The sequence below is a fragment of the Talpa europaea genome (assembly GCF_964194135.1).
Source record: "Talpa europaea genome assembly, chromosome: 10".
Lineage (NCBI taxonomy): Eukaryota > Metazoa > Chordata > Mammalia > Eulipotyphla > Talpidae > Talpa > Talpa europaea.
Genome location: NC_140077.1, coordinates 45,133,669 through 45,160,149, shown reverse-complemented (window position 1 = coordinate 45,160,149; position 26,481 = coordinate 45,133,669). Strand labels below are relative to the sequence as shown.

The 26,481-nt window shown below is 39.8% G+C and overlaps 1 protein-coding gene across 4 annotated transcripts in view; it reads left to right on the top strand.

Annotated features, from left to right (window-relative positions):
• The window catches only part of TET1 (tet methylcytosine dioxygenase 1), a gene marked incomplete at its 5' end in the record, with an annotated part of 131,780 nt that extends 121,642 nt beyond the window's left edge, over nucleotides 1–10,138 (top strand). For all 4 annotated transcript variants that reach the window (XM_084244628.1, XM_084244627.1, XM_084244626.1 and 1 more), the window contains 2 exons: nucleotides 1,751–2,099; nucleotides 9,076–10,138. In XM_084244628.1, the coding sequence (XP_084100754.1) occupies nucleotides 1,751–2,099; nucleotides 9,076–10,088 (1,362 nt within the window). In that variant the 3' untranslated portion in view covers nucleotides 10,089–10,138. The remainder of the gene's footprint in view (nucleotides 1–1,750; nucleotides 2,100–9,075) is intronic.
• Nucleotides 10,139–26,481: the final 16,343 nt, after the last annotated feature.

Below are 26,481 nucleotides of genomic sequence, written 5' to 3'. Positions count from 1 at the left end.
AATGGCATGAGTTCTCCTGCCGTGCCTACTGCTCCCCTCATCAGTGTGTTTTGGTCCTTCTGCCTGTTCTGCTCCCCGCTCTGGTTCTGGTGAATTCTCTCACCCTCCCACACTTCTGACTGTATCCAGTGCTTGTATAAATAAATAAATAAATAAATCTTAAAAAAAAAAAAGAATGGCATGAGTTTAATCTTTTTTGATTGCTGAATAGCATTCTATTGTGTATATACCACATCTTTTTACCCAGTCCTCTGTTTTGGGGCATTTAGGTTGCCTCCACACCTTAGATATTATAAATAATGCTGCAGTAAATACAGGAGTGCAGGTTTCCTTTCAAATCAATGTTTTTGTGTCCTTTGGGTAGACTCCCATTAGTGCAATTGCTGGGTCATGTGGAAGCTCCATTTTCAGTAGTTTGAGGAACCCCTACACAGCTTTCCATAGTGGTTGGGCCATTTTGCATTCTCACCAACAGTGCAGGAGAGTTCCTTTTTCTCCACATCCTTACCAACATTTGTTGTTGCCAGATTTTTTTTTTTAATTTATTTTTTTATTTTTTTTTTATTTTTATTTATTTATTTATTTTTATAGAGGCATGTTTTATTTATTTATTTATTTACTTGTTTGTTTTGTTTATACATGCACTGGGTACAGTCAGAAGCGCGGGAGGGTGAGAGGATTCACCAGAGCCAGAGCGGGGAGCAGAGCAGACAGAAGAACCGAAGTACACTGCTGAGGGGAGCAGCCGGTGGCAGGAGAGGTCTGCGCGCCATGTGGGACCCTCCTCCGGTGGCCGGGGAACAGCCGGGGATCGAACCGGCACCACAGAGGCTGCGGGCAGCTTCGCAACCCAGCGCTCAACCGCTGCGCCACCGGGGAGGCCCGTTGCCAGATTTTTTTTAATATGGGTCATTCTCACTGGTGTTAGGAAGATCTCATTGTGGTTTTGACTTGGGTTTTCCTGATTAGAGGTGATGTTGAACATTTTTTCATATACTTGTTGGCCATTTGTATTTCCTCCTTGAAAAAGTGTCTTAATAGCTTCTCTGCCCATTTTTTGACCGAATTGTTTGTTTTGTTTTTGTTGAATTGTCTGAGCTCTTTGTAAGTCTTTGTAATCAATCTCTTAGCAGCTGTATGGAGTGCAAATATTTTCTCCCACTCATTAGGGTGTCTCTTTGTTTTGGTTGTTGTCTCTTGTAACGACAGAATTTTCTTAAGATGTCTTACTTCAAATTCAAAACAAAGACAGACAAACTTATTGATAAGGCACCTAACTAGAATAGAAGCAAAACAGAGCAGAAAAAGAATATTTATTGGAATAAAATATTTTAGGTTTTGTAATGATTAGAATGATAGCACTGTTAGAAAGAGAAATTTTGTGTGCTTCATTTTTATCTTTGTTCTTTCGCTTTGTTTATATTTGTCAAATTATTTGGAGAAGAAAATAATCACCCTGATAAGGAGGGCAGGAAAACAGCTATAGATAAATCCCCTTGCAGGCAGATCTGAATGTGCCTTAGATGCAAGCACAGCAAATTAAGAAAACACATAACTAATTTCCCCTCTTCCTAAGAAATATTATACAATATATGGTATTTATCCAAATTTAACAATACCATAGTAACCAATTGAAAATAAAATAACAAATACAGTGCATTTTCACAATGGCAACAAGAAGACAGGAATAACTATAGAGGGTATGGTATGCAGGACCTATATTTTGCATTTCTTGTCTTGTTCCTATCAGGTTTGTACTTTAACACGAGAAGATAACCGTGCACTGGGTGTTATTCCTCAAGATGAGCAGCTGCATGTGCTACCCCTTTACAAACTTTCAGAAACAGATGAGTTTGGTTCAAGGGAAGGAATGGAAGCCAAGATAAAATCTGGGGCCATTGAAGTCCTTGCACCCCGCCGCAAAAAAAGAAAACGCTTTACTCAGCCAGTTCCTCGTTCTGGGAAGAAGCGAGCAGCAATGATGACAGAGGTTCTTGCGCACAAGATAAGGGCTGTGGAAAAGAAATTCATTCCTCGAATCAAGCGGAAGAATAACTCCACCACAAACAACAGTAAGACTTCTTTGCTACCACTTTTAGGTGAGTCCTTTGAATCCTACTAGTTTTATATGCACAACTTGCATTGGCAGAAGGAATTGGACTTTTGTACCTTATTTTTCCTCTTCTTTATCTTTGCTATTGATTTACACACTTTGGGATTCTTTCTAAGTAACCAAGGGACACCAAATAAGTGGGTGGTGCTAACTCTAAAATAGGATCCTGGCATCCACTGCATAAAGACAAAGAAAGACTACCCTTAGTGTGATAGATCTTAGATAGAATTAGTGTGCATAGAAAGGAAAGAGAAGAGGGAATAATTTCCCCAATAAATCATCCAAAATTATCCATCTACCCTGTGGGCAAACAGTATTGGCCTGAAGTGGGACCACTGAGACCCAAAACTTGCCACAAGTCTAAGGCAGCTTCTGGTAGGAGAAACCCAAGATAGAGACGAAAGGGACCAGGCAAGTCTGGACCAAAAGGAGCAAAATCAAATACAAATTAAGATAGTGGCTGCCATTATCCTCTTCCTCAAGTGTCTTATCCATGTGTCTGTTTCAACTCCTTCTCCATGTCTGTTCCATGTGTCTCCTTCCATGTCTCCCCAAGACGCTGCAACAAGTCAAAGCCAGTAAAGCAAATGCCTGCCCTACCACCATTTTTTTAGAGCACGCCTGCCTTCAGTGTTATACAGCTTCACCTGGCCACTTTGCTCTGTCCCTCATTTCCTACAGGACACGGATACCTGTAGCCCAAGGTGACTGCTTTCAGTGGGGTGGAGAACATGGCACCAACACTGACAAGATGAGCCATTTGAAAAGGAAAACTTCAGTTGAGATATCAGTTAGCTAATGTTCTTAAACTATTGTTGTTTTTAATATAGTTTGTTTAGAGTTAAAATAAAGACACTGAATATATTTCTACATATTTGCCCAAACAAATTGTCAACAAAAAAAGTGACTCATAAGTATTCTTTGGTATATTTTTTTCAATTTATATTTTTTTAAAGATTTTTTTTTGAATGCCACCCTTTTTTTTTTTTTAAGATTTATTCATTCATGCTGGGGTACAGCATACACAAGAGCTGGGGTACAGGCCAGAATGCAGGGGCGGGCGGTGAGAGGATTCAGGAGAGACAGAGTTGGGAACAGAACAGGCAGACTGACTGAAATACACTGCTGAGGGGAGCAGTGGGCGAGCCAGGAGAGGTCTGCTTCACCATGTGGGTTTCTCTCTGACTGGCTGGGGATTGAACTCATGCTGCGGAGGCTGCGGACCACTTCACAGTGCGGTGCTCAACCCCCTGCGCCAACAGGGAGGCCCTCAATTTATATTTTTTTAAAACCATGTTCTTATTAGTTATTCCCCATCTTCTTTGAAGTCACTCTTTCTTTCTGGCAGGTATGAAATATCAGTTCCTTGAAGTCTTTATTCATTTTAGTATCAATTTAAGTAATCCCATCAACAAATAATACAGGACACCACTTTGAACTGTTCTAGGTATTGGAAATGGAGTGAAAAAGAGGGGCAATACTACCATGAAAGTAAGATTCATTGAGAATAATAAGCATTTGTGTAAAGTCCTAAGAGAAATGAGAGTCAACAATGATTTTTTTTTTTTTAGTTTTTTTTTTTATAGAGGCATGTTTTTATTTATTATATTTGTTTGTTTGTTTTGTTTATACATGCACTGGGTACAGTCAGAAGCGCGGGTGGGTGAGAGAATTCACCAGAGCCAGAGTGGGGAGCAGAGCAGGCAGAAGGACTGAAGTACACTGCTGAGGGGAGCAGCGGGTGGCAGGAGAGGTCTGCGCACCATGTGGGATCCTCCTCCGGTGGAGGGGGAGCAGCCGAGGATCGAACTGGCGCCGCAGAGGCCGCAGGCAGCTTCGCAACCCAGCGCTCAACCGCTGCGCCACCGGGGAGGCCCAACAACGATTTTTGTTTGGAGAAATAGTGTGCCAGGCAGAGGAAATGATAAGTGCAGAGGTCAACAGGCAGGAATTTACCTCGAATACTTGATAGGAGCAGTGATGGCAGTGTGGCTCAGCAAAGTGTGAAATGAGAACTGTAAGAGATAAAACCAGAGAGGTAGGAGGCGTGTGTGAGCGATTCATCTCTGGCATTGTAAATTGCTATAAAGATTTTGGCCTCTATTGTGAGAAGGATATTGCAGATTTCAGACCAGAGGATAATGTCCTGACTCAAAGCTATTCTCGTTACTAGGTTAAAAACTAAAATGGGGCAGAGAATAGAAAAGTAGAATGATCAGAAAGAGGCTACCCTAACAATTCAGAAGAGAGGTGGTGGAGCTTAGACCAGATTGGCTAATAAGGACATGAGAAATGTCTGATTCTGGTTTTGTTTTGAAGATCAACAAGATTTCTAATAAATCAAATCTGAAATGTAAGATAACAAGAAGTGTCAAGGTTTACCCTGATAATTGGTCTGAAGAAAAAAACAGTAGTTACAGCAGTGAGAGTGAATAATCAGATCACAGAGAAACATTTGATGGGGATAAGAAAAGAAATTTTAACAAGGATAAATCCTGGAATTTGCAATTTGTAGAGGCTTCAGAGATGACGAAGAACATGCAAGAGAGACTTAAAGGTCTGGTGAGGAGGGAGTGAAACCACAGAGTATAGTATTTGAAGGAGGGGGGGTGATCAACCTTGTCAAATGCTGCTCCTTTGAGTGAGATGAAAACTGAGATTTCACCACTAGATGTGAAGGCAATTGGACGTTCTGTTAGAGCACATTCCATAGAGTGGTGCTGAGAATGAATGTGATTGTTTTATAGAGAGATGAGAGAAATTCCTGTGTTTGGCTATAAAGGAGATGAACAGATTGCAGTGAAAGTTGAGAGATTGTTGGGTTTTTTGTTTTAAGGAAATTTTTTAAAATGTACAGTGATTTATATAATGGACCCAAATTTTCCTTGTATGTTCTCACTGTTAAAAAATTGCAATACGTAGTTCTTACTTCATCTATAATCTTACGCAGACCTGCCCCTTCAATGATTTTGAAACAAGTTATATCGTCTGTTGATTCATCCATGTGTCACCAAGACTCTTTATAACCACAATGCAAAAAACCAAAAATCAAAGAATGCCTTAATGCCAATAAGTGTTCAGATTTCTCAATTTCTTTTTTTATAAATCCTTTTTTAAAAAAAAAAAGATTTATTTATTTATGCATATAAGAACTGGGGTTGAAGCCAGAGATGCGGGGAGGGGGGTGGTGAGAGGATTCACTAGAGACAGTGGGGAACAGAACAGGCAGATTGACTGTAGTGCACTGCTGATGGGAGCAGCGGGCGAGTCAGGAGAGGTCTGCTGCACCATGGGGGTTGCTTCCTGGCCGGCTGGGAATCGAACCTGTACTGCAGAGGCTGTAGATTGCTTCATAGTGCGGTGCTTAACCCCTTGCGCCACCAGGGAGGCCCAGATTTCTCAGTTTCTAACGTTTGGTTTGTTTAAATCAATTTCCAAACAAGGACTGTATTTACATGCACTGTATTGACTTGATATGTCTCCTATATCTTTTCTTATTTTCAAGCCTGTATTTTCTTCCTTCCTTTTTGTCTCATTATAGCAAAAACTGCTGTCCTATATACTGTCTTATTGATACATTCAGTATCAATTTCTTTTTTAATTTCCATGACAAGAGCACTGTCTAATTCTTACAATCCTATTTTTTCAGGAAATAAATAGTGTATGATCCTGCCTCTTGCAATGTTGAGACTATCAGGTGATCAGGTGTTGTCAATTTGTTAAACTGATAACCTTTCCTATCAATTTTTTACTTATGATCATCCTCTACATTTATTTCATTAGGAATAACAGTCTATCATTCTTCCATTTGTTAGTACTTTTATTTTTTTTTTAAACATCTTTTTTTTTTTTTTAAGATTTATTTATTTATTTATTTATTCATACAAACACTGGGTACAGTCAGAAGCACGGGAGGGTGAGAGAATTCACCAGAGCCAGAGCGGGGAGCAGAACAGACAGAAGGACCGAAGTACACTGGTGAGGGGAGCAGCGGGCGACAGGAGAGTTCTGCGCGCCATGCGGGTCCCTCCTTCAGTGACGGGGGAGCAGCCGGGGATCGAACCAGCGCCGCGGAGGCTACGGGCAGCTTCGCAACCCAGCGCTCAACCGCAGCGCCACCGGGGAGGCCCTGTTAGTTCTTTTAAAAAGAAATCTTGTCCTGGGCCTCCCTGGTAGTCTAGGAGTTAACTTTCCATGCTATCACAACTTCAGCCTGGGTTCAATCCCAGCCAGGGAGCTAACCCACATAAGACTCAGCCGGCCCCTCCTGTTTCATCCGCTGCTCCCTGTAGCAGTGTAGTGTATTTATTACACCTGCCTGTTCTGCTCCCCAGTCTGTCTCTGGTAAATCCTCTCACCCTGGCCCCCTACCTCTGACCTGCATCCCAGTTCTTCTACCAGGAAAAAAAAAAAATCTTGTCCTTAGCAATAGCTTGCTAGTTCTCAGATATGGTTCACTCAGGGAAATTAGAATAAATGCTTAATGATTTACCTTTATTCACCAGTTTTCAGAATACAAGTGAAGTTATACCCCTCAAGCTTTCTCTGAATTCATTTTTTTTTAAGATTTATTCATTTATGCATACAAGAACTGGGGTACAGGCCAGAGTTGCAGGGGGTGAGAGGATTCACCAGAGACAGAGTGGGGAGCAGAACAGACAGACTGACAGAAATAACACTGCTGAGGGGAGTAGCGGGCAAGTCAAGAGAGGTCTGCTGTGCCATGTGGGTAGCTCCCTGGCCGGGGATCGAACACATGCTGCAGAGTCTATGGATAGCTTCAGAGTGCTATGCGCGACACCTTGCGCCACCAGGGAGGCCCCTCTCTGAATTCTTTTATCATGACCCCACTGTCATTGATAGCTTCTTCTCTGGGTTTTTGCAAGACATTCCAGGTTCATATTACATAATCCTGTTCTGTATCTAAAATCAGACATTTCTCTAAGGAGTCTAAAGAAAAAAATCCACCATGAATTTATACTATGATTCAAATTGCAGGTTATTCCTGTATCATCTTCTATTCTTGTATTTGTTAATGAGATTGTTTTTGTCAGGTGAGAGAAATGACAGTACAGACAAGATAGGTTTTTTTTTTTTTTAAAGATACAGTAAAGGATAATGAATAAGCTAGGTGGGGAGAATATCTTTTTTCTGACTGTAGCTCCATTTTACAGGTGTATTAAGGTCTATATTTAGGTTCACTTCTCTAATTTCATGCTATTTGTAAACAGCAATCATGTAATTTGCATCTTTATGTCATTTCCCAATCATCTTTGCATGCTTTTTATTTTATTTTTTAAAAGATTTTATTTAGGCATACAAGATCTGGGATACAGGCCAGAGGTGGGGGTGAGAGGATTCACCAGAGACACAGTGGGGAACAGAACAGGCAGACTGACTGAAATACACTGCTGAGGGGAACAGCGGGCAAGACAGGAGAGGTCTGCTGCACCATGTGGGTAGCTCCCTGACCGGCCAGAGATCGAACTCATGATGCAGAGGCTGCGGATTATTTCATAGTGCAGTGCTTACCCCTTTGCGCCACCAGGGAGGCCCATGCGTGCTTTTTATAAATCAGTGTATAGCCCATAACCTCCTTTTATAATCTGACTCCTGAAAAACTTGTATGGGCTCATTCAACTCAATAAGACTCATGGCTCTTTTAATAGTCTCTTCCCAATATTCTGTTGACAGCTTTCTTGATGTGCCCCTTGTTTTCTCCTCTAAGTTCTCTTGAAAAATGAAAACTATTGGCCTCCCTGGTGGCTTAGGAATTAGGTCTCAGCGCTATCACCTCTACAGCCTGAGTTCCATCCCAAGTTTCATCCCAACCAGATCCACCTGTTCTGCTCCTCACTCTGTCTCTGGTGAATCCTCTTACCCCTTCATCTCCGGTCTGCACCCCGGCTCTTGTATGCATAAATAAATAAATCTTTAAAAACAGTGAAAACTGGGCCTCCCCCGTGGCACAGCGGTTGAGCGCAGGGTTGCGAAGCTGCCCGCGGCCTCTGCGGCGCCGGTTCGATCCCCGGCTGCTCCCCGGCCACCGGAGGAGGGTCCCACATGGCGCGCAGACCTCTCCTGCCGCCCGCTGCTCCCCTCAGCAGTGTACTTCGGTCCTTCTGCCTGCTCTGCTCCCCGCTCTGGCTCTGGTGAATTCTCTCACCCTCCTGTGCTTCTGACTGTACCCAGTGCATGTATAAACAAAACAAACAAACTAACTAACTAACTAACAAATAAATAAATAAATAAAACCATGCCTCTTAAAAATAAATAAAATAAATAAATAAATTTAAAAAAAATAAAAACAGTGAAAACTATCATGTCCTCCAGGTTGTATTGTCTGAGGGGAAAATTGCAGATATTATGAATTCGATCAATGGTTACTATTCTATCTTTGACTATCTTAAAGCATGGTCTTTTCACCTTTTCTCTTTCTGGTACTTCAATTTGCTGGATTTGCTGTTCCAAAAAATCTCAGAACAAGAAAAATGTCTCCAATAAAAATGTTTCCCTTTGATGTGAAGTTTGTGTGCGTATATGAGAGCAGATAACTCACACTGGCCAATGTGATAACTTTTTAGTAACTTTACCAGTTATGATATAAACTATTACTTATATTTACTTCTTTAAAAAATGAGAGTATGCAATGCCTAAAGTGTATTTAAATCTCTCTTTGGATAGTTAAATATTGCTCTCTGTCATTGTATTATCATCTGCATTGTATTCCAGCAGTTTTGATATTTACTTTTAAGTAAAATTTTTACTAAGGAAAATTTTAAGGAAAAAGCATACCAAACTACTAATTTTTAAAGCATGTTTGTGTGTTTGACTTCAATAAGACAGAATTGACCAACATTGCCACCACCAATGCTTTATTTTTCTCTGTGTTGCTTTAAAAAATTTTAAGTCAAAATTATTTTCAACTTACCTTCACATGCGGTGTCCTTTTCTCTGTTTAGGGAATAAAACTGAGACCTTGCAACCTGAAATAAAAAGTGAAATTGAACCCCATTTTATCTTCAAAGGCTCGGACATCAATAAAACCTGCCCACTGGCCCCATCCATTCCTCACCCCGTGAAAGAGACAAACTTATCGCCAGTCTTCTCCTGGTCCCCTAAGAATACTTCAGCCTCAACAATTCCTTTTAAGAACGATGCAACAGTTTCCCATGGGTTTTCAGAAAGAAGTAGCAATCCCCACTGCACAATGCCTTCTGCAAGACACAGTGGTGCTAATGCAGCTGCTGGGGAGTACACTAGAATCGCACAGACTGGTGAAGTGGCTCCTCTCTCCACCTTGTCTACTCCCATAACAGATTCTATGGTTTATTCTGAGCCTCTCACAGGTCCATCTGAGCAGCTAACTTCTAATCAGCCTCTTCAGCCGTCCCCATTCATCAGCTCTCCTCATGAAGTCGCCTCCTCGCTGGTGGAAGAAGATGAGCAGCATTCTGAAGCAGAGGATCCTCTATCAGATGACCCCCTATCAGACGACCCCCTCTCACCTGCTGAGGACAAATTGCCCCACATCGATGAGTATTGGTCAGACAGTGAGCACATCTTCTTAGATGCCAATATTGGTGGGGTGGCAATAGCACCTGCCCATGGCTCCATTTTGATAGAGTGTGCCCGGCGAGAGCTTCACGCTACAACCCCTGTCGAGCACCCAAATCGGAATCATCCCACACGCCTCTCCCTTGTCTTCTACCAGCACAAAAACCTGAACAAGCCCCAACATGGTTTTGAACTAAACAAGATTAAGTTCGAGGCTAAAGAAGCTAAGAATAGGAAAACTAAGGCCTCAGAGCAGAAAGACCAGGCAGCTAGCGAGGGTCCTGAGCTACCCCCTGAAATTAATGAATTGAACCAAATTCCTTCTCATAAAGCATTAACATTAACCCACGACAATGTTGTCACCGTGTCCCCTTATGCTCTCACACATGTTGCAGGGCCCTACAACCACTGGGTCTAAAGGCTTTTCTCCCCTTCTTAATGCCTTTGCTAGTGCAGTGTATTTTTTCAAGGTGCTGTTAAAAGAAAGTCATGTTGTCGTTTACTCTTATCTTCATCTCACCCATTTGAAGGCTGAGGTAAAACACAAAAATGGGGTGGGTATTTCTTAACTGTGACTATATTTTGACAATTGGTAGAAGGTGCACATTTTAAGCAAAAATAAAGCTTTTCTAGTTTTAAATACCTAAAGAAATGTTTTGGTTAGGTGTTAACCTTGATAGAATCACTCAGTTTGGTGCTTTAAATTAAGTCTGTTTACTATGAAACAAAAGAGTCATTTTTAGAGGATTTTAACAGGTTCATGATCTATGATGTAAAATCAAGATACACAGTGTTAACTCTACACAGCTCCTGGTGCTTAACCACATCAACACAGTTAAAAATAAGCTTAATTATTATTATTTCATGGTGCCATTGTTCCAACATCTTCCAATCATTGCTAGAAAATCAACATATTCCTTTGAAATAAACCAATGAAATGTTTTCTCTGAAAATATCACTCCTACATAAAATAATTCATTATTGTTAGTAATGGTTGGAGGCTGTTCATAACTTGTAAATATATATTTTAAAAGCACTTTCTATTTTTAAAAATAACTTGAAATAGTATAGTATATGAATCCTATTGTCTATTGTTTGTGCATATTTGCATCAAGAGAAATCATTTATTCTTGCTGTGTAGAGTTCCATCTTAACTGCAGTATGTATTCTAATCATGTATATGGTTTGGGTTTTTTTTTTTTTAATGTGTCCTTTTACATTCAAATATTAGCTACTTATATAAAATACATCATGCAAAAATTATTAATTATCTCTAAAATTCAAATTAGGAAGCTTGTCACCAGTATTGATTAACATTCTCTTTGGAATTGAGTGAGCGTGGTCTCTTCTGAGCAACATTGGCCCCAGTTTACTTTCATCCTAGCTTTCTCAGTATAATCCATGAAAGGCGTTTCCAAAAGGAGATGGACATAATAGGATTCAGAAGAGTCAAATGCTTCTAATGTTTCAAGGTGGTAAATTACAAAAATTAAGCAGCAAGAAACCAACTCATCCCTAATTGCCTTATTTGTTCTGAAAGTCATTCTGATACAAAATAAGAATATGTAATTCCTGTCAACTTTTTGAAAATAACTTCCTTATTATCACATACCCCTACACCCCAAAGAAATAGTAGGAATGATATTATTCTAAGTATGGTTCATCCATTGAGAAATAATCTGAAGCAGTTTAACTATCTATACTCTAGGTAACAGGGAAGTAAGCATTCTATTAATTTTCACCCTCCCATTTTTTTTCCCTATTACTGTATTGGCTCACTTTGCAGCAAAACAAAAGGGATTACCCAAACAAAACATTTAGAACAAGAAAAACTTCCAATGAAATACTTGATTTTGTAAAAATGTAGAGGTGCTATAATATCATTTAAAGTGTCAGATTCCTTGGGAGCATGGAAAACCTAATGGTGCTTCTCCCTTGGAAATGCCATCGGAAGCCCACAACCGCTAACACTCACAATTTTGGTGCAAAAGCAAACAGTTCCAGTAAGCTCTCTAAAAAAAAAACTCACAATTTATATTAAAATAATATATGGTGCAAAGTATCAGTTTCAAGCTTTTGACTAATGCAAGTAAAGGAATATGAAGGGATTGTAAATAACAAAATGTCCATTGATAAACCTTCACCTTATACAAGTATATTTCCGTTTCTTGAATATGTAAAATAGTTTAACTCATTGTTTTAGTAATTTTGTGTGCCTTAGATTTCCGTTTTAAAACATGTATATTTTTGTGAGCCTAAGGTTTCTTATACATACAAGTATATAAATAAGTGATTATTGTTTCAGCTGCTTCAACATTACTAGTATTAGACTATCAGGAATACACCATTGTGATATTTGGTTTTAGATTTTAGACCTTATGTCCCATTAGAAATTATTTCTTGCGCCAGTTTTAATGGATAAAGTTTCAAGACCTTTTCATCTATCCACCCAGCAATCCATTCTTCCATTTCCATTTTGCTCTTATTGAATGTTTGCAAATTTTAAGTATAGCTTTTTTTTTTCTTTGAATTGTTATCCATGACATAGCAAAGTTGACTAATTAAAATCCTAAAAGATACTCTTATACATATTTTTCAAAGAAATAACAGATTGCCTTCAAATTATTGTGATGTGCTTGCAGTAATTCAGTCTGTCACTAACTTTCATTAAGTTCCTTAACTATTTAAATTTGCAGCACCAATGTTGATTTAGGGGAATACTGGAATTTGTGAAGTTAGTTTCAATTTACCAAAATAAGTACATGAAAATATCTGGTCTTAACTAAAATGCTTCCGTTCCTTTGTTGTAATTAATAATATGAATGGCCTTCCTCAACATGGGAGTCACATTGGGTTCCTATTTTGTTGAACTCTATTTCATAAGTTCAGTAGTTTACCAGCCCATTGTTGCCCTGTGATTTTTATTTTAAGCTCATTCTGATGCAATGTTCTGCAGCATTGTGATTTTATGCTGGTTGCACTGCTGTTAGAATGTTCTTTCTCATGAACCAAGAAAATAAATTTGTTTGAAATGTTATTTTCACTCAGAAAACTGGTCATTAACATTATTTCTATACCTCTATTGTTTTACTGAAAGGATCGCCTTTTGTCTTACCCTTTAGAGCACTCAAATTGGTTTTAAGTTTTCTCTTCTTTTGTTCATGGTATGATAATTGAATTAATTAATACATGACCCGCAAGTTAGCCCAACCTGTTCATAATATGTTACTAACTTACCGACAGTAATACAAATAATTCCTACCTATTGCAGAATCCATAAAATACTATGTTGTCCTTCAAAATCCAACTTCTAATGGCCATTAATGAAAATTTTTTTCTTGTGCTTATCAGCCTCACCTACATCTTTCCAATTTATCCACAAAGTATCAACTACATATGTCACAGATCTAATTGAAATATAATATTGGAAAGTGAGGCTAGCTGAAAATGTATAGCTATAGGTAAATATTTGCAACATGTTAGCAAAATATTTGCATTTTAAATAAACTTCCAACATCTTTATTATGCAGACTGCATGTGGATGAAATAATTTCGTTAAATATAGAATTTCAACTAGATGAGCTCCACGAGCAATTTACTTAAGACATAACCCCAATGCATACTTAATTGAATGCCTACCCTTGTGTAAATGAGATACCGGCCATTCATATGAAGCAACCTACTTTCTAATGTCATTACATAAGTGGACTCCTATGGACTATCATTTATTTCACAATAGCATGCAGCAAAATAACCTCAAACTATTTAAGTTTCGTCTTTAAACAAATTATATTAACACCTCTTTATCTGGGTCAAAGCTTTGACATTATTGCATGACAGCTTCAACCAATAGTGGGCACAGCCAGCCTTTCCTTTGACTATGCCAAGTAAATCAGTAGCTGTATGTGGTGTTTAAAAATATATAGCTACCTTCTATTTCACAACTTCTTGATGCATGGAAATCTTTTTTTGTCTAGATTTAGCCCAACTGTGAGTTTTGATGTTTTGTAGAAATTTATGACGAGAATTGTGAAATAAGATAACGTGATAGTGGCTGCTCACAGCACTGGAAGCCACCTTAGAAGTCATAGAGTTCAATCACTGGGGCCCAGAGAGTAGATGTCGATGTCAGTGTGTAATTATGTTTGTAATTAGAACTTAAATAGTCAAATGAAGGCCACTTTGTGGTTAGGAGGACTGTACAAAAACAAACTTGGTTTGCTCACCCAGAGGGTCTTTTATCACTGGGAAATAACCTTAGTTTAGTATGAGTAAAAGTGGCATTGGGGTTTTTTCTGAGAAGTTCAGGGAAAGCAGGTAAAATTAGATAAAGATTCCACTGCCTGCAGACTTTCATGGGCCTTGTGTGGGAAATAGGACTTATCCCTGTGAAACTGCCTTTGTAACTTATTCTACAAAATGTGGCAATAGTCTTATTGCTACTTGAATAAACAAATACCAAGTACTTCTATGGTATAGAATTTTTTATTTCCCCTGAAACGAGTGTCAGGCATAAATAAGGAGTAATCAAGATTGAATGGATGACATAATTGAGGAAATTCTATTTCCACTGTATATACTACCTAACCATCCTTGTACAGTCTATTCATGCCTCTTGCCTAGTTGGCCTCACAATTAAGTGCCAGTATAGTTTACTTTGATGTGACTGTCTACATATATTAGAACATTGTTTTATTGTGCACAGCTCCTTAACTTGCCTATAAGTGTATTGAACTTGTAACTTCGACGTCAGTAGTACGGCGCATTTAGTCAAGTGATATAATCAGCACCCTGATTCTTGAAGGCATCTGGATTTATCCAAATCAAGTTGTGCTCCATGTTGAGTTTTCTGACAGTTTTAGAAGTTGATGCCATTCATGGTTCTGGAATGCAATTCGGAAAAGATTACTATGTCCTTTGTCGGAAGCTGAATTTGTGTATTTTCTTACACTGTACTGATTTTACTTTTCTCTTTTACATAAAAAAAGACTAAGTTCCTCTGTTAATAACAGATGATGGAATTGCCTTTTCTGTAGGCATCACCCTTTTTGTCCACGTTGAACTCTAGTCTTTAATTCCCTGCATTCCAGTATCTGGATGACTTTGTTTCATTTCCCATTTGTTTTAGACACCCAGTCAAATGCTGTTGTTTGTTTCAAAAGGCATTACTTTATTCCTTCAAGTAATCCAAAGGCTGAAGACATTCCTTATTTTGTCTTCTACTTTTTCTGCTCCTTCAAGGGCCCCACAATGTGTTTCTCTTTTGGTAGTTTGTCATTTTTACTATTTCTTGCTTCAGAAATCCAACATTAATCTTTCCTCTGTTGACTGTGCTCCTTTGCAAACCCTGCTGTGATAGCCTTGATCCTACCTTGGTTGGAAGTTTTCTTCTCGTTTTTAGCCAAGGATGTCTTCTAAATTAAAGCCAAACTTGATATGAGGTAGAAATGTTATTCAGACATTAAATATATTAGCTGGTTTAACTCATTGGAGTGCAACTCTGGAAACCCTGGTTAAAGTATAAACCTGGTTTCCCTAAAAATAGAAGTTTAGTCCCTAGCAGCTGTTAGGAAAAGCATTCTCTCTTGTCTTATTCATCAGAAAAAAATCTTGCAGCTGTCAGAGACATTTTCATCTGAGGAGAAACAATATTGGAAAGTAACGGTTTCTTCTCCATTTTGCATGGGGTAACAACATCTTTCACCAGAAACCCCGCTTGTTGTTATTTTTCTGTTTTCGTTTTACTGATGGTGCAATGTCACTAGTGTAGTATTTTCATTCCTTTTGAGGGTTTTTATCCTTTACTCTGATTTTCTTTAAAAATTTTTTTGTCCCTTCCCCTCTGTTCTGTCTCCATTCCCCACAACCTCTACACAAATACATGGTTCACTTTAAGAATAGCAGTGGTCTTGGTCAAGTTGTTGTTTCCTATCTTTTGAAAAAATCACATTTTGCAAATCCTTTTAGGAATCACACCAAAAAGAATCGAGTTTTTTTTCGGCCACTTAGTGAAGGGCAAATTAAGCTTAGAAATAGTGATCATAAGACCTCAACTCATCCATTTGTGCTTGAGTATTTTACAAAAAGTTGTATAAGAAGTTAAATATTCTAGCACTATTTCTGTATGGCTTTGCTATTTCTGTATTATGCATCATACTAATTATAAATTGACCAGTGACTTTGAATTAGTAACAGGTCTGATCAGTAGAATAGACGGTATATTTTTTGCATGTTCTCCACCCAATTTTGTGAATGGTAGCTACTTTCTAATGTAAATTCACCCCTTTGGAATTTGGTTGTTGGCAATAATGGGAACGTTTCTGTAATCTGAGTGAGAAATGTCTAAAATGGACTGGAAATAATTGGAAGAATTCTTAAAGATGGGCTATGTCAGAACCTTTTTTGAGCACAATGGGGGGAAGTTAATGGGCAGGAAGGTGGGAGAATTGTGTTCCAATCCAATCAGTTCACTCTATCAGTTCAACAACAAGAAATATTTTTAATATTTCTCCCCACTTCATATCAATTTACCTAGAAAATGGCTCAAAATGAGGAACCATTTTGAAAGCATGTATGGTAGTAAAAATTTTAATCCTTGTACTTTATAATGTTTTAGATTTTTGAACTGCCTTACTATATGCCACTATTTTCTTCCCAACACCGAGGGTTGAACTGAAAGTGATATTCCCATTTTACTGGTAAGGAACCTGCAGATTGGCAAAAATAAATGTCTTATTACAAGTCAATCCATGTGACACCATAACATTTAATATCTGCAGATTGCTAAAAGCATTTCTGCACCATAAACTATGACTTACAGAGTGTTATCAAGTAGAAATTTTGTCAGGCCTAATGTAAGAGTAATATAAAATCTATTTAGTGTATGCAAAAGATGCTTCTGAAGTGTTTTGTTTTGTTTTGTTTCACTATTTATTTGGCCAGCTACTTCCTGATGCATACTTCAGAAGATCTCTCCCAGATTCCCCAGACTTGTACATCAAGGCTTAAATGAACAAATTTTATTTTCCTCCATAAAGATCTTTTTTTTAATAAAGAATGTCCCCATCATGTCTCAGCCTTTTGGCTAAGATCAAATGTATAAAGAATGTCCCTGTACTACTAATGTGGGGAAACCTAAATAATTGGGTTTTTTTAATTATTTTTAAAAAGACTAAGATCAGCAGCTCATAAAGTCCAATGTGCTTGTTACATTGAAGTACAGGTTTCTTGAAGAGAAATTGCTGGGTAAACTGATAATTTCAGTTGCCTGGCACTCATAATGAAAAGAAAAATTGTTGGCATCTCTAAGAGATAGCACTGTCTCCCTCTTATTTGAATTTTTGTTGTTGTTGGTTCCACTTTGTTTCCAGCCACAAAAAAAAAAAATCTCTAGGTCAAAGCTTAAACATACCTTTGCCCAGGGAGTTAAGAAAAATGAGATGTGCTTGTAAAGTTTTTAGTAAGCTCTTTATAAAGAGGCAGGTATTGACTATTCCATCAGATTATAGGGTTTACTACAGAAAAACCAAGGCCAAACAACCCTAAATTATCAAATAAACTACTTGCCTAACCTCAGTAATGCCTGTTTGTAATATTGTAAGATGACTGATAACATAGGACTTTACAAAAACAGCTCTTTAAAAAAAAAAGCAAAGATTAAATATTTTTTATCGCTATGTATGGTCATATTTTTTTTTAACTTTTATGAGATAACATTGTTATAGGTGCTTTAAGAGAAATATTTTTTCAGAAATGGTTTTATAGTAAAAATGAAGGGCAGCTTTTGCATTGTAATGTATGGGTGGATGTTCATCTTTAGTAAGAAATCCTAAAGTATTCCCTAAAGAAAAACTCGCAGAACTACTTGGAAGAAAGAAAAGCATTAATTTCTAGTTTCTTCATTCTCTCTTATGTTGTATGGTGACCTACCAAGTAGACTCACACACATATCTATACTTTGGCTCAAAGATGACGGAGTGCTTACCACTAGTGAAAGTAAAATATGTAAATTCTTCAGCATGGTGAAATAGTGGTACTGAATTCCTAATAGAGTATCAATTACACAAGCTAATATTCTTATCCCAAACTACTAGCTTCTCTCTTTGGGGTGTATTTCCTATTTATTTTATACTTTTTTTTTTGCTTTGGGCAATTTATTTTTACCTATCACTGTCCTGCTGTACTAAATATCCCATACAATGAAATAAGTTAGTAAGTAAAAGGTTTTTAAATTTCATGAATATCTGTTTTTGGTTCTTAACATATGGAGGAAACAGTTTCAAGAAAAAGCACTTCACCATGTAGAAGGGAAAAACAACCTTAATTATGATGAGTTCAATCAACATGTAGTGCTCTGCGGACTAGGGAACACTTACTAGCAGTACTTGAAGACTTGTGAGTTGGAATTGCATGTTACTTGAAAGACCTAATTAAGCTAAATTTTGGTGCACAGCAGTTGTACATGATTTCATGTTTATGTAGCAAAATGCATTGAAATGTACTAGTATTGAAACATACATGTGAAGATAGTTGTGGAATTTGTCTATTATGTTTTCCTTGTGTGTCTCATTTGTTTAGAGCATAAAGTTTTCTTTTTTTAAATTGTTCTAACTGAATAAGGCTAAATGAATACTGTAATTGAAATTATATTTTAAATCTTTGTCATGAGTTTTTAAAAAAACTATTGCAAATTGTATCATTCCTGATTACACAGAACTTTGTGGGTGGTTTTAAATAAATTTTATACTTCTATTTTGCACTTGGTAGTTTAATTTTTCTTTCCTTTTCAAAATCATATTTTGAAAAAAGCAATATGCCATAAAGTACACATTTTAAACTACAGAGAACTATTAGATTTAATATTTGGATATGACCAAATGTATGAATTATGTTCAACACAAATTCAAGATGGCCACATTTATGGAGTCCTTAATATGTGCCAATAAAAACCTTGCATTTCATGCAAATTATTTGATGCTCACATTGACGCTAGTAAAGACGCTTATCAACCTTATTTTACAAATCAATTTTGGAGTTTAAAGTGGTTAAATCACAACTCTAGTAATTGGCAGAGCTGTTATTTAACTTACATCTCTCATCCCTGCCTTTGGGTATATCTTTATTCATTATTGATTGTAGTCAGTAAATGTATTCATGAACACCATATGCCAACAGTTTTTAAAAGTTGACTTCCTGGTGCATTGTTTTTAATTTGTAATGAAAAAACTACATTGACGATCAGGTTATAGTAGTATAGCAAATATTACAGAAAAATAAATAACTTTAAGTTCATTCACTTTGAAATTAGCACCATGTAATCCTTCTTCCTTCTAGTGATTGAACAATTCCATCCCCCAGTACCATCTCCTCCCAGGTTTACCTGTGTAACTAGAGACTACACTTTCCATTCCTTGACTGACTAAAACGAAGACATGTGAACTAGACTGACCTTACAGACATAGAGAACACCTTATGGGCTAGCAGACAGCAAAGTTGGAGAAATTTGGACTCCTGATGATCCATGCTCCTGAACCCCCTAACAACCTGGTCTTTCCCATGAGAGAAAAATAAGTATTCTTGGGCCTCCCCAGTGGCGCAGCGGTTGAGCACTGGGTTGCGAGGCTGCCCGCGGCCTCTGCGGGGCCGGTTCGATCCCCGGCTGCTCCTCGGCCACCGGAGGAGGGTCCCCAATAGCGCGCAGACCTCTCCTGCCACTCGCTGCAACCCTCAGCAATGTACTTCGGTCCTTCTGCCTGCTCAGCTCCCCGCTCTGGCTCTGGTGAATTCTCTCACCCTCCAGCATTTCTGACTGTGCCCAGTGCTTGTATAAATAAATAAATAAATAAATAAAATCTTTTAAAAATAAGTATTCTTTTTCATTATTTGGTTCTCTGTTACATAGTTCAATCAACATTCTAACTAAACATCCACCTCACAAGACAACTGTGCTTTTTAAACCTCCAGGCCATCCCTGGTGGTGCAGGGGTTAAAGACAGTGCTATCAAGCTATTGCCAGCCACTGCAGCTCGAGTTAGATGCCTGGCCAGCGAGCAACCCACAAGGCGCAGCAGACCTCTCCTGCCTCATCTGCTGCTCCCCTCAACAGTGTATTTCAGTCAATCTGCTCGTTCTGTTCCCCTCTCTGTCTGTAGCCAATCCTCTCACCCTCCACACCTCTGGCCTGTGCCCTGGTTCTTGTATGCGTAAATAAATAAACCTTTTAAAAAAAAATTTTAAAAATAAATCTTCAAAAATAAATCTTTAAAAAAAAAGATTTATTTATTTATGCATATAACAGCTGAAATGTGGGGGCCAGAAATGTGGGGGCCAGGGAGAGGATTCACCAGAGACAGTTGGGGAGTAGAACAGGCAGACTTTCTGAAATACACTGCTGAGGAGAGCAGCGAGTGAGGCAGGAGAGGTCTGCTGTACCATATGGGTAACTCCCTGGCCGGGGATCGAACTCATGCTGTAGTGGCTGCGGACAGCTTCATAGGTTGTGTCTTAACCCCTTGCACCACCAGGGAGGCCCTGGTGTAGTCTTTTTTTTTTTTTTTTTCCCCAGGAAAACGAACTTTTTTTAAAGATTTATTTATGCATACAAGAGCTGGGGTGCAGGCCAGAGATGCAGGGCATGAGAGGATTCACCAGAGAGAGAGCAGGGAACAGAACAGGCAGACTGACTGAAATACACTGTTGAGGGGAGCAGTGGGAGACAGGAGAGGTCTGCTGCACCATGTGGGTTGCTCCGTGGCCAGCCAGGAATTGAACTCATGCTGCAGAGACTTCAGATTGCTTTGTAGTGCAGTGCTTAACCCCTTGTGCCACCAGGGAGGCCCTCAGGAAAACAAATTTAATTGAACTTAAGGTATAATTCTCTTTCATGGACAAACGTATGAATTTGGGTTTTGATGTGCAGGCCTAGAGTTCAAGGACCCTGGGTAGGCTCTTTCTCGGTTCATCTTTGGTGAGGAAAGAATTAAACATTGAGGCCAAAGTTTCAGAAAAGCAAGTGGTTTTTTGATAGGTAGGTAGGAACAAGAACAGGAAAGCACTGAATGGAGAGGGGTCCCAAGTGGGTGGCCCCTGAGGTGGGGAGAAGTAGGTGCTTATATGGGTATAACAGGCCAGGAGTGAGGTTAGGTTGTTGGGTATCTCCACATTATGTCTCTTGCTGATTGGCTGGGTCTGTGGGATTCTCCTACAATACTCAGACCCACTGACTTTGCCCACTTAACCTGGCCTACCTCCCCGAAACTAGCCTTAGTCTGTTGCTTTAACATTGTGTTGGTATTCTGAACAGTCTAATCAGATTGATAAATGGATCCAGGGCTTTAGGGTCTGTATGTGGTGGGGAAGGGCGCCCTCCCTGGGGCACCCTGTTCCTAACTGATACCTATTTCCTAGCTTCCTCCTTCACGTAACATTTTTAACTAGCACCTTGTTGACGGAAAATTAAGTTTGTCAGTCTTTTAAATGTATTTTTTAAATGTTTGTAATAAATATTGCCAAATTGTCCTCTGGGAGAACAAAATTACTTTTAACATTTTGTTAAAAATCAGCAGTGTAGGGGCCTCCCTGGTGATGCAAGGGGTTAAGCACAGCACGATGAAGCTATCAGCAACCTCTGCAGCAACCTCTGCCAACCAGGGAGCTGACCCACATGGCCGCTGCTCCTCTTAGCAGTGTATTTCAGTTGATCTGCGTGTTCTGCTCCCTACTCCGTCTCTGGTGAATCCTCTCACTTCCCACAACTCTGGCCTGTACCCCAGTTCTTGTACGCATAAATAAATAAATCTTTTTAAAAAAATAGTAGTGTAATGATGTAATTTTTTATAATATGGTAAATGGTATGTAGTCCCATGAAACACAAACCATATGTACATTTTCTTTTTCTTCTTTTTTTTTTTTAAAGATTTATTTATTTATTTATACAAGCACTGGGTACAGTCAGAAGCACAGGAGGGCGAGAGATTTCACCAGAGCCAGAGCAGAGAAGAGAACAGGCAGACTGACAAAGTACACTACTGAGGGGAGCAGCAGGCGGCAGGAAAGGTCTGTGTGCCATGTGGGACCCTCGCCCAGTGGCCAGGGATTGAACTGGCTCTGCAGAGGCTGCGGGCAGCTTTGCAGCCCAGCGCTCAACCACTGTGCCACCAGGGGAGGCCCAACCATATGTACATTTTTGTCTAGATACCCCAATCAGTGCCAGAAAGAAAAGCAAGATTGTCTCATTCCATGGCAGCTACCAACACTGCAGCTGCTTTCCCTGCAGCTATCAATACCAGGCAATGGATCATAGGAAACCGGATTCTACCTGCTGAGCCTCACTTCCAACCATAGTTTACTCTGTATTGCCAGAGGCCAACTCTCCCACAAGTACCTCTCAGAAAAAAAAAACACAACATACAGGGCCTCCCCGGTGTTGCTATGGGTTGAGAGCAGCGCTGTGAAGCTTTCTGCAGCCTCTGCAGCGTGGGTTCGATTCCTGGCTGGCCACGGTGAGTCCCACATGGAGCAGCAGACCTCTCCTGTCTCACTAGCTGCTCCCCTCAGCAGTGTATTTCGGTCATCTGCCTGTTCTGCTCCCCACTCTGCCTCTGGTGAATCTTCTCACCCTCCTGCACCTCTGGCCTGTACCCCAGTTCTTGTATAAATAAAAAATAAATTAAAAAAAAACACAACATACATCAGTTTCTGCTTTGTCTTGGTGATTACTCTTCACTCGAAGTATAAGTCCCTCAACAATCACCTGAATGGCCAAACATATTGCTCTGCACTATTATTACTCACCCCAATCATTTACTCTGCCTTCTTTGCCATCTTTCCAAGGTGTCCCCTTAAATTCCAGGTAGTGATCAGCTATCTTCCTGTAACTTTGATTTGACCCTTTCTTTAAAATGCACACTCTGAGATCTCCCTGGTGGCACAGGGGTTAAAATTTCAGCTATCAAGCTATGGCCAGCCATTTGCAGCATGACTTTGATCCCTGGCCAGGGAGCTGACTCACATGGCTCAGCAGACCTCTCCTGACTTGTGGGCTGTTCTCCTCAGCAGTGTATCTCAGTAGATCTGCTGTTCTGCTCCCCACTCTGTCTCTGGTAAATCCTCTCACCCTGGCACCTCTGGCCTACACCCCAGTTCTTGTACACATAAATCAATAAAAATTGATCTTTAAAAAAAATAAAATGCATACATTATTACCTTGTATAAAATGAAATCTGACTTATTCCTCAGGGCACTAAGTCCTAGGGCAAGTTTGGGATAATTAGGCAGCTTCAGGGCAGTGCAGGGACTTCAAGAGAGTTAAGGAAGGCTCCAGAGATTAGGGCAACAAATTCCGAAGGGAGCTAGTCAAACACCCCAGGACTAGGAGCAATAAGGGCAACATCCTGGATCAAGGATGATAAAAGATAAGGGATGTGATGCAGAAAGATCCCAAGTACAGGAGCAGATTAAGTGAGCCCACCAAGAGTTAACCAATCACAAAGAGACTGGTGGAGCTTTAGAATTATTAGGGAAAGAAGGTCTATATTCCCTGGGACACGGCTCCACTTCTGCTTCCTTGCCCTTCCCTGGCCTGGTTACACAGGCCTGGGAGTCCCACTTTATTTCTACTCCTTGTCTTTCTCTTCAATAAGCTTTTTTCTTTCCCTAAACAAATCTGCCTCTTGGCTTACTTGCTTGCCTGAGCGTCAGTGAAGTTGGCTGCTGTGGCTTCATGAGACACCAACCCATGGTGGTCTAGTGGATGGGACTCAGCACTGGCCCTGCAGCCTGGGATCCATTCCTGGATGGAGACTAGGCCTGAAAACCTGAAATTACAGTATCAGCACCATTACCTGTGTAACCTCACCGATGAGAAGGCTTATCACCTTCTTCCTCATCATACCAACCTCTGCATGGCAGTGAAAATAAAGGATGTTCTCCTTGTTCCCAAGGGTTCTCACACTGAAACCATCCAGCTAGATTTACTAGACCTGCTCTTTTTTTTTTTAAGATTAATTTATTTATTTATACAAGAATTGGAGTTCAGGCCTGATGCATGGGAAGGTGAGAGGATTCACCAGAGCCAGAGCGGGGAACAGAACAGGCAGAATGACGAAATACACTGCTGAGGGGAGCAGCGGGTGCAACAGGAGAGGTCTGTCGAGCCATGTGGGATCCTCGCTGGCCGGGGATCGAACCAGTGCTGCAGAGGATGCAGGCAGCTTCACAGCGCGGCGCTCAACCACCTGCGTCACCAGGGGAGGCCCTAGACCTGCTTTTGTCTATCACCTTCTAAAACTTCTCATTCACTGATGACTTTATCTTGACATAACTTAGTACTCCACACTATGATTCTTGTTTTCATTCTGGGTAATTTGTAGTAGATATTTCAACCAATGTCTTCATTCTTAGCTCCTTAATCTTATCTGGTCACTTCTCTCCCACTTCTCTCCCAGTCACAGGATGGAATATGTCAACAACTTACAAATGATTAATTCAAAAACCTCTCACATCATTACCTGAGCCTCGTAGCTGTCCTGTCAGCTATTTCCACCATGATGCTCATTTTGTCTCATGGAAATCCCCTTTAATCCTTCTGCTTCTTCCAATGTAATCTTTTTAGTCTGACTCAGTTCCTCATTTCAAGCATTCTCTTCTGCACACTTCACATTATCTTTTTAAGTAATTTTCTCTGACAAAGAAAAATAGTTGATGAAAAATCAATGAAAACCTCCTTTCCTTGCTAAGCATCAAACTAATTAGCATGCTACCTAAGAAAGCCATTAGTGAGACCCTCAGAACTTTAAGAGACAGACATCATTCAGAAATATTTCAACAAATACCTTTTATTTTCTTTTAAAATTTTTTTAAGGTTTATTTATGCATATAAGAACTCAAGTACAGGACAGAGATGCAGGGGGATGAGAAGATTTACCAGAGACAGAGTGGGGAGCAGAACAGGCAAATCTGCTGAAATACACCGTAGAGGGGAACAGAGGGTGAGACAGGAGAGGTCTGCTGCACCATGTGGGTAACTCCTTGGCCGGCCAGGGATCAAACTCGGCCAGAGGCTGCGGATTGCTTCATACTGTGCTCAACCCCTTCATTGCTGTGCTCAACCCCTTGCGCCACCAGGGAGGCCCCTAAAATATTATCATTTTAATATGTAACAGATATTTTTCTTCTTCCTTGTTGTCTTTGAAATTTCATGTGTATTTCATATTTACAGTACATCTCAACTCAGATATTAAATTTTCATCTAAAACATTTGATCTGTATTTAGGTTTCCTCAAATTTTTTTTAAAAAATTTATTTATTTATACAATCACTGGGTACAGTCAGAAGTACGGGAGGGTGAGAGAATTCACCAGAGCCAGAGCGGGGAGCAGAGCAGGCAGAAGGACCGAAGTACACTGCTGAGGGGAGCAGTGGGTGGCAGGAGAGGTCTGCATGCCATTTGGGACCCTCCCCTGGTGGCCGGGGAGCAGCTGGGGATCGAACCTGCGCTGCAGAGGCTGCGGGCAGCTTCACAACCCAGTGCTCAACCGCTGCGCCACCGGGGAGCCCCTAGGTTTCCTCAAATTTACATTTGTAGAAGTAAGTACACATGCTCCAGTCATTCCAAACACACAAGTTTTCCAATAACTGAATCAACGATTAGTTTCTACTTTAAATTTTGACTAATCATAATAAAATTAAAATTTCAGATCCTTGTTGTACTGGATAGTTTCAAGTGCTCAGTAGGCATCTGTGGCTAGTGCCTACTGCATTGGATAGTGCAGATTACAGCCTATTTCAATCAGCCCCCCACTTCAAATACCCTACTGTCTTTTCTAGTCAATTGTTTCTCTACATGGTTGCCTATGATGGTGACTGATCTGATTGATCTGATTTCTTTTGTACTTTTTGTCTTTCTCAGAATATTGTGAAAATAGAATGGCTAACTTACATCATTTAGTATAATGCTTTTCAGATTCATCCATGTTAAGAGTCTTTATTTTCTGCTAAAGATAACCTTAAACGTTATCCATACTAGTTTCCCAGCCCTCTAGTGGCGAGGTTGTTTTCCTTGAACTATTTCGTGTACCTAAGCAGAAACAGAATAAGGTTACAAAAATTCACAGTTTGCCAACACTGTTCCAAGTGCTTCCCTGTAAAGCATTACATATTTAACAATCATATAATTCTCAATCAGGAAATAGGCCCAGAAAAGTTAAGCAGCAAGCCCAGGAATATCACAGCTATTGAGTAGGAACCAGGATTTCAACCTAGGTAGTATGACTCACTCCATGCTCTTTCTTTTTTTTTTTAAAGATTTATTTATTTATGCATACAAGAGCTGGGGTACAGGCCAGAGGTGCGGGGGGTGAGAGGATTCAACAGAGACAAAGTGGGGAACAGAATAGGCAGATCAATTGAAGTACACTGCTGAGGAGAAAAGCAGGTGAGACAGGAGAGGTCTGCTGCACCATGTGGGTAGCCCCCAACCGGCCGGGTATCGAACTTGTGTTGCAGAGGCTGAGTACAGCCTCATAGGTTGTGTCTTAACCCCTTGCGCCACCAGGGATGCCCACTCATTCCATACTCTTAAGCTCTATTTCCCTCTACCTGCCCTGCCTCATTCCAGGGGATACAGAGCAAAGGAGATAAGCTGTGAGATTATTTGGTCACTATCTCTCCACTTTGTGATGGCCTCCCTTTTATGCCCAATACTGAAAATGGTATACAACTTTTCTTTCTTACTTGGACCACTGGAAAGTGAGGTTTATTCACTTAACAAAGTAATACTATTAGTGCACAACTATGGAATACCCATAGAACCC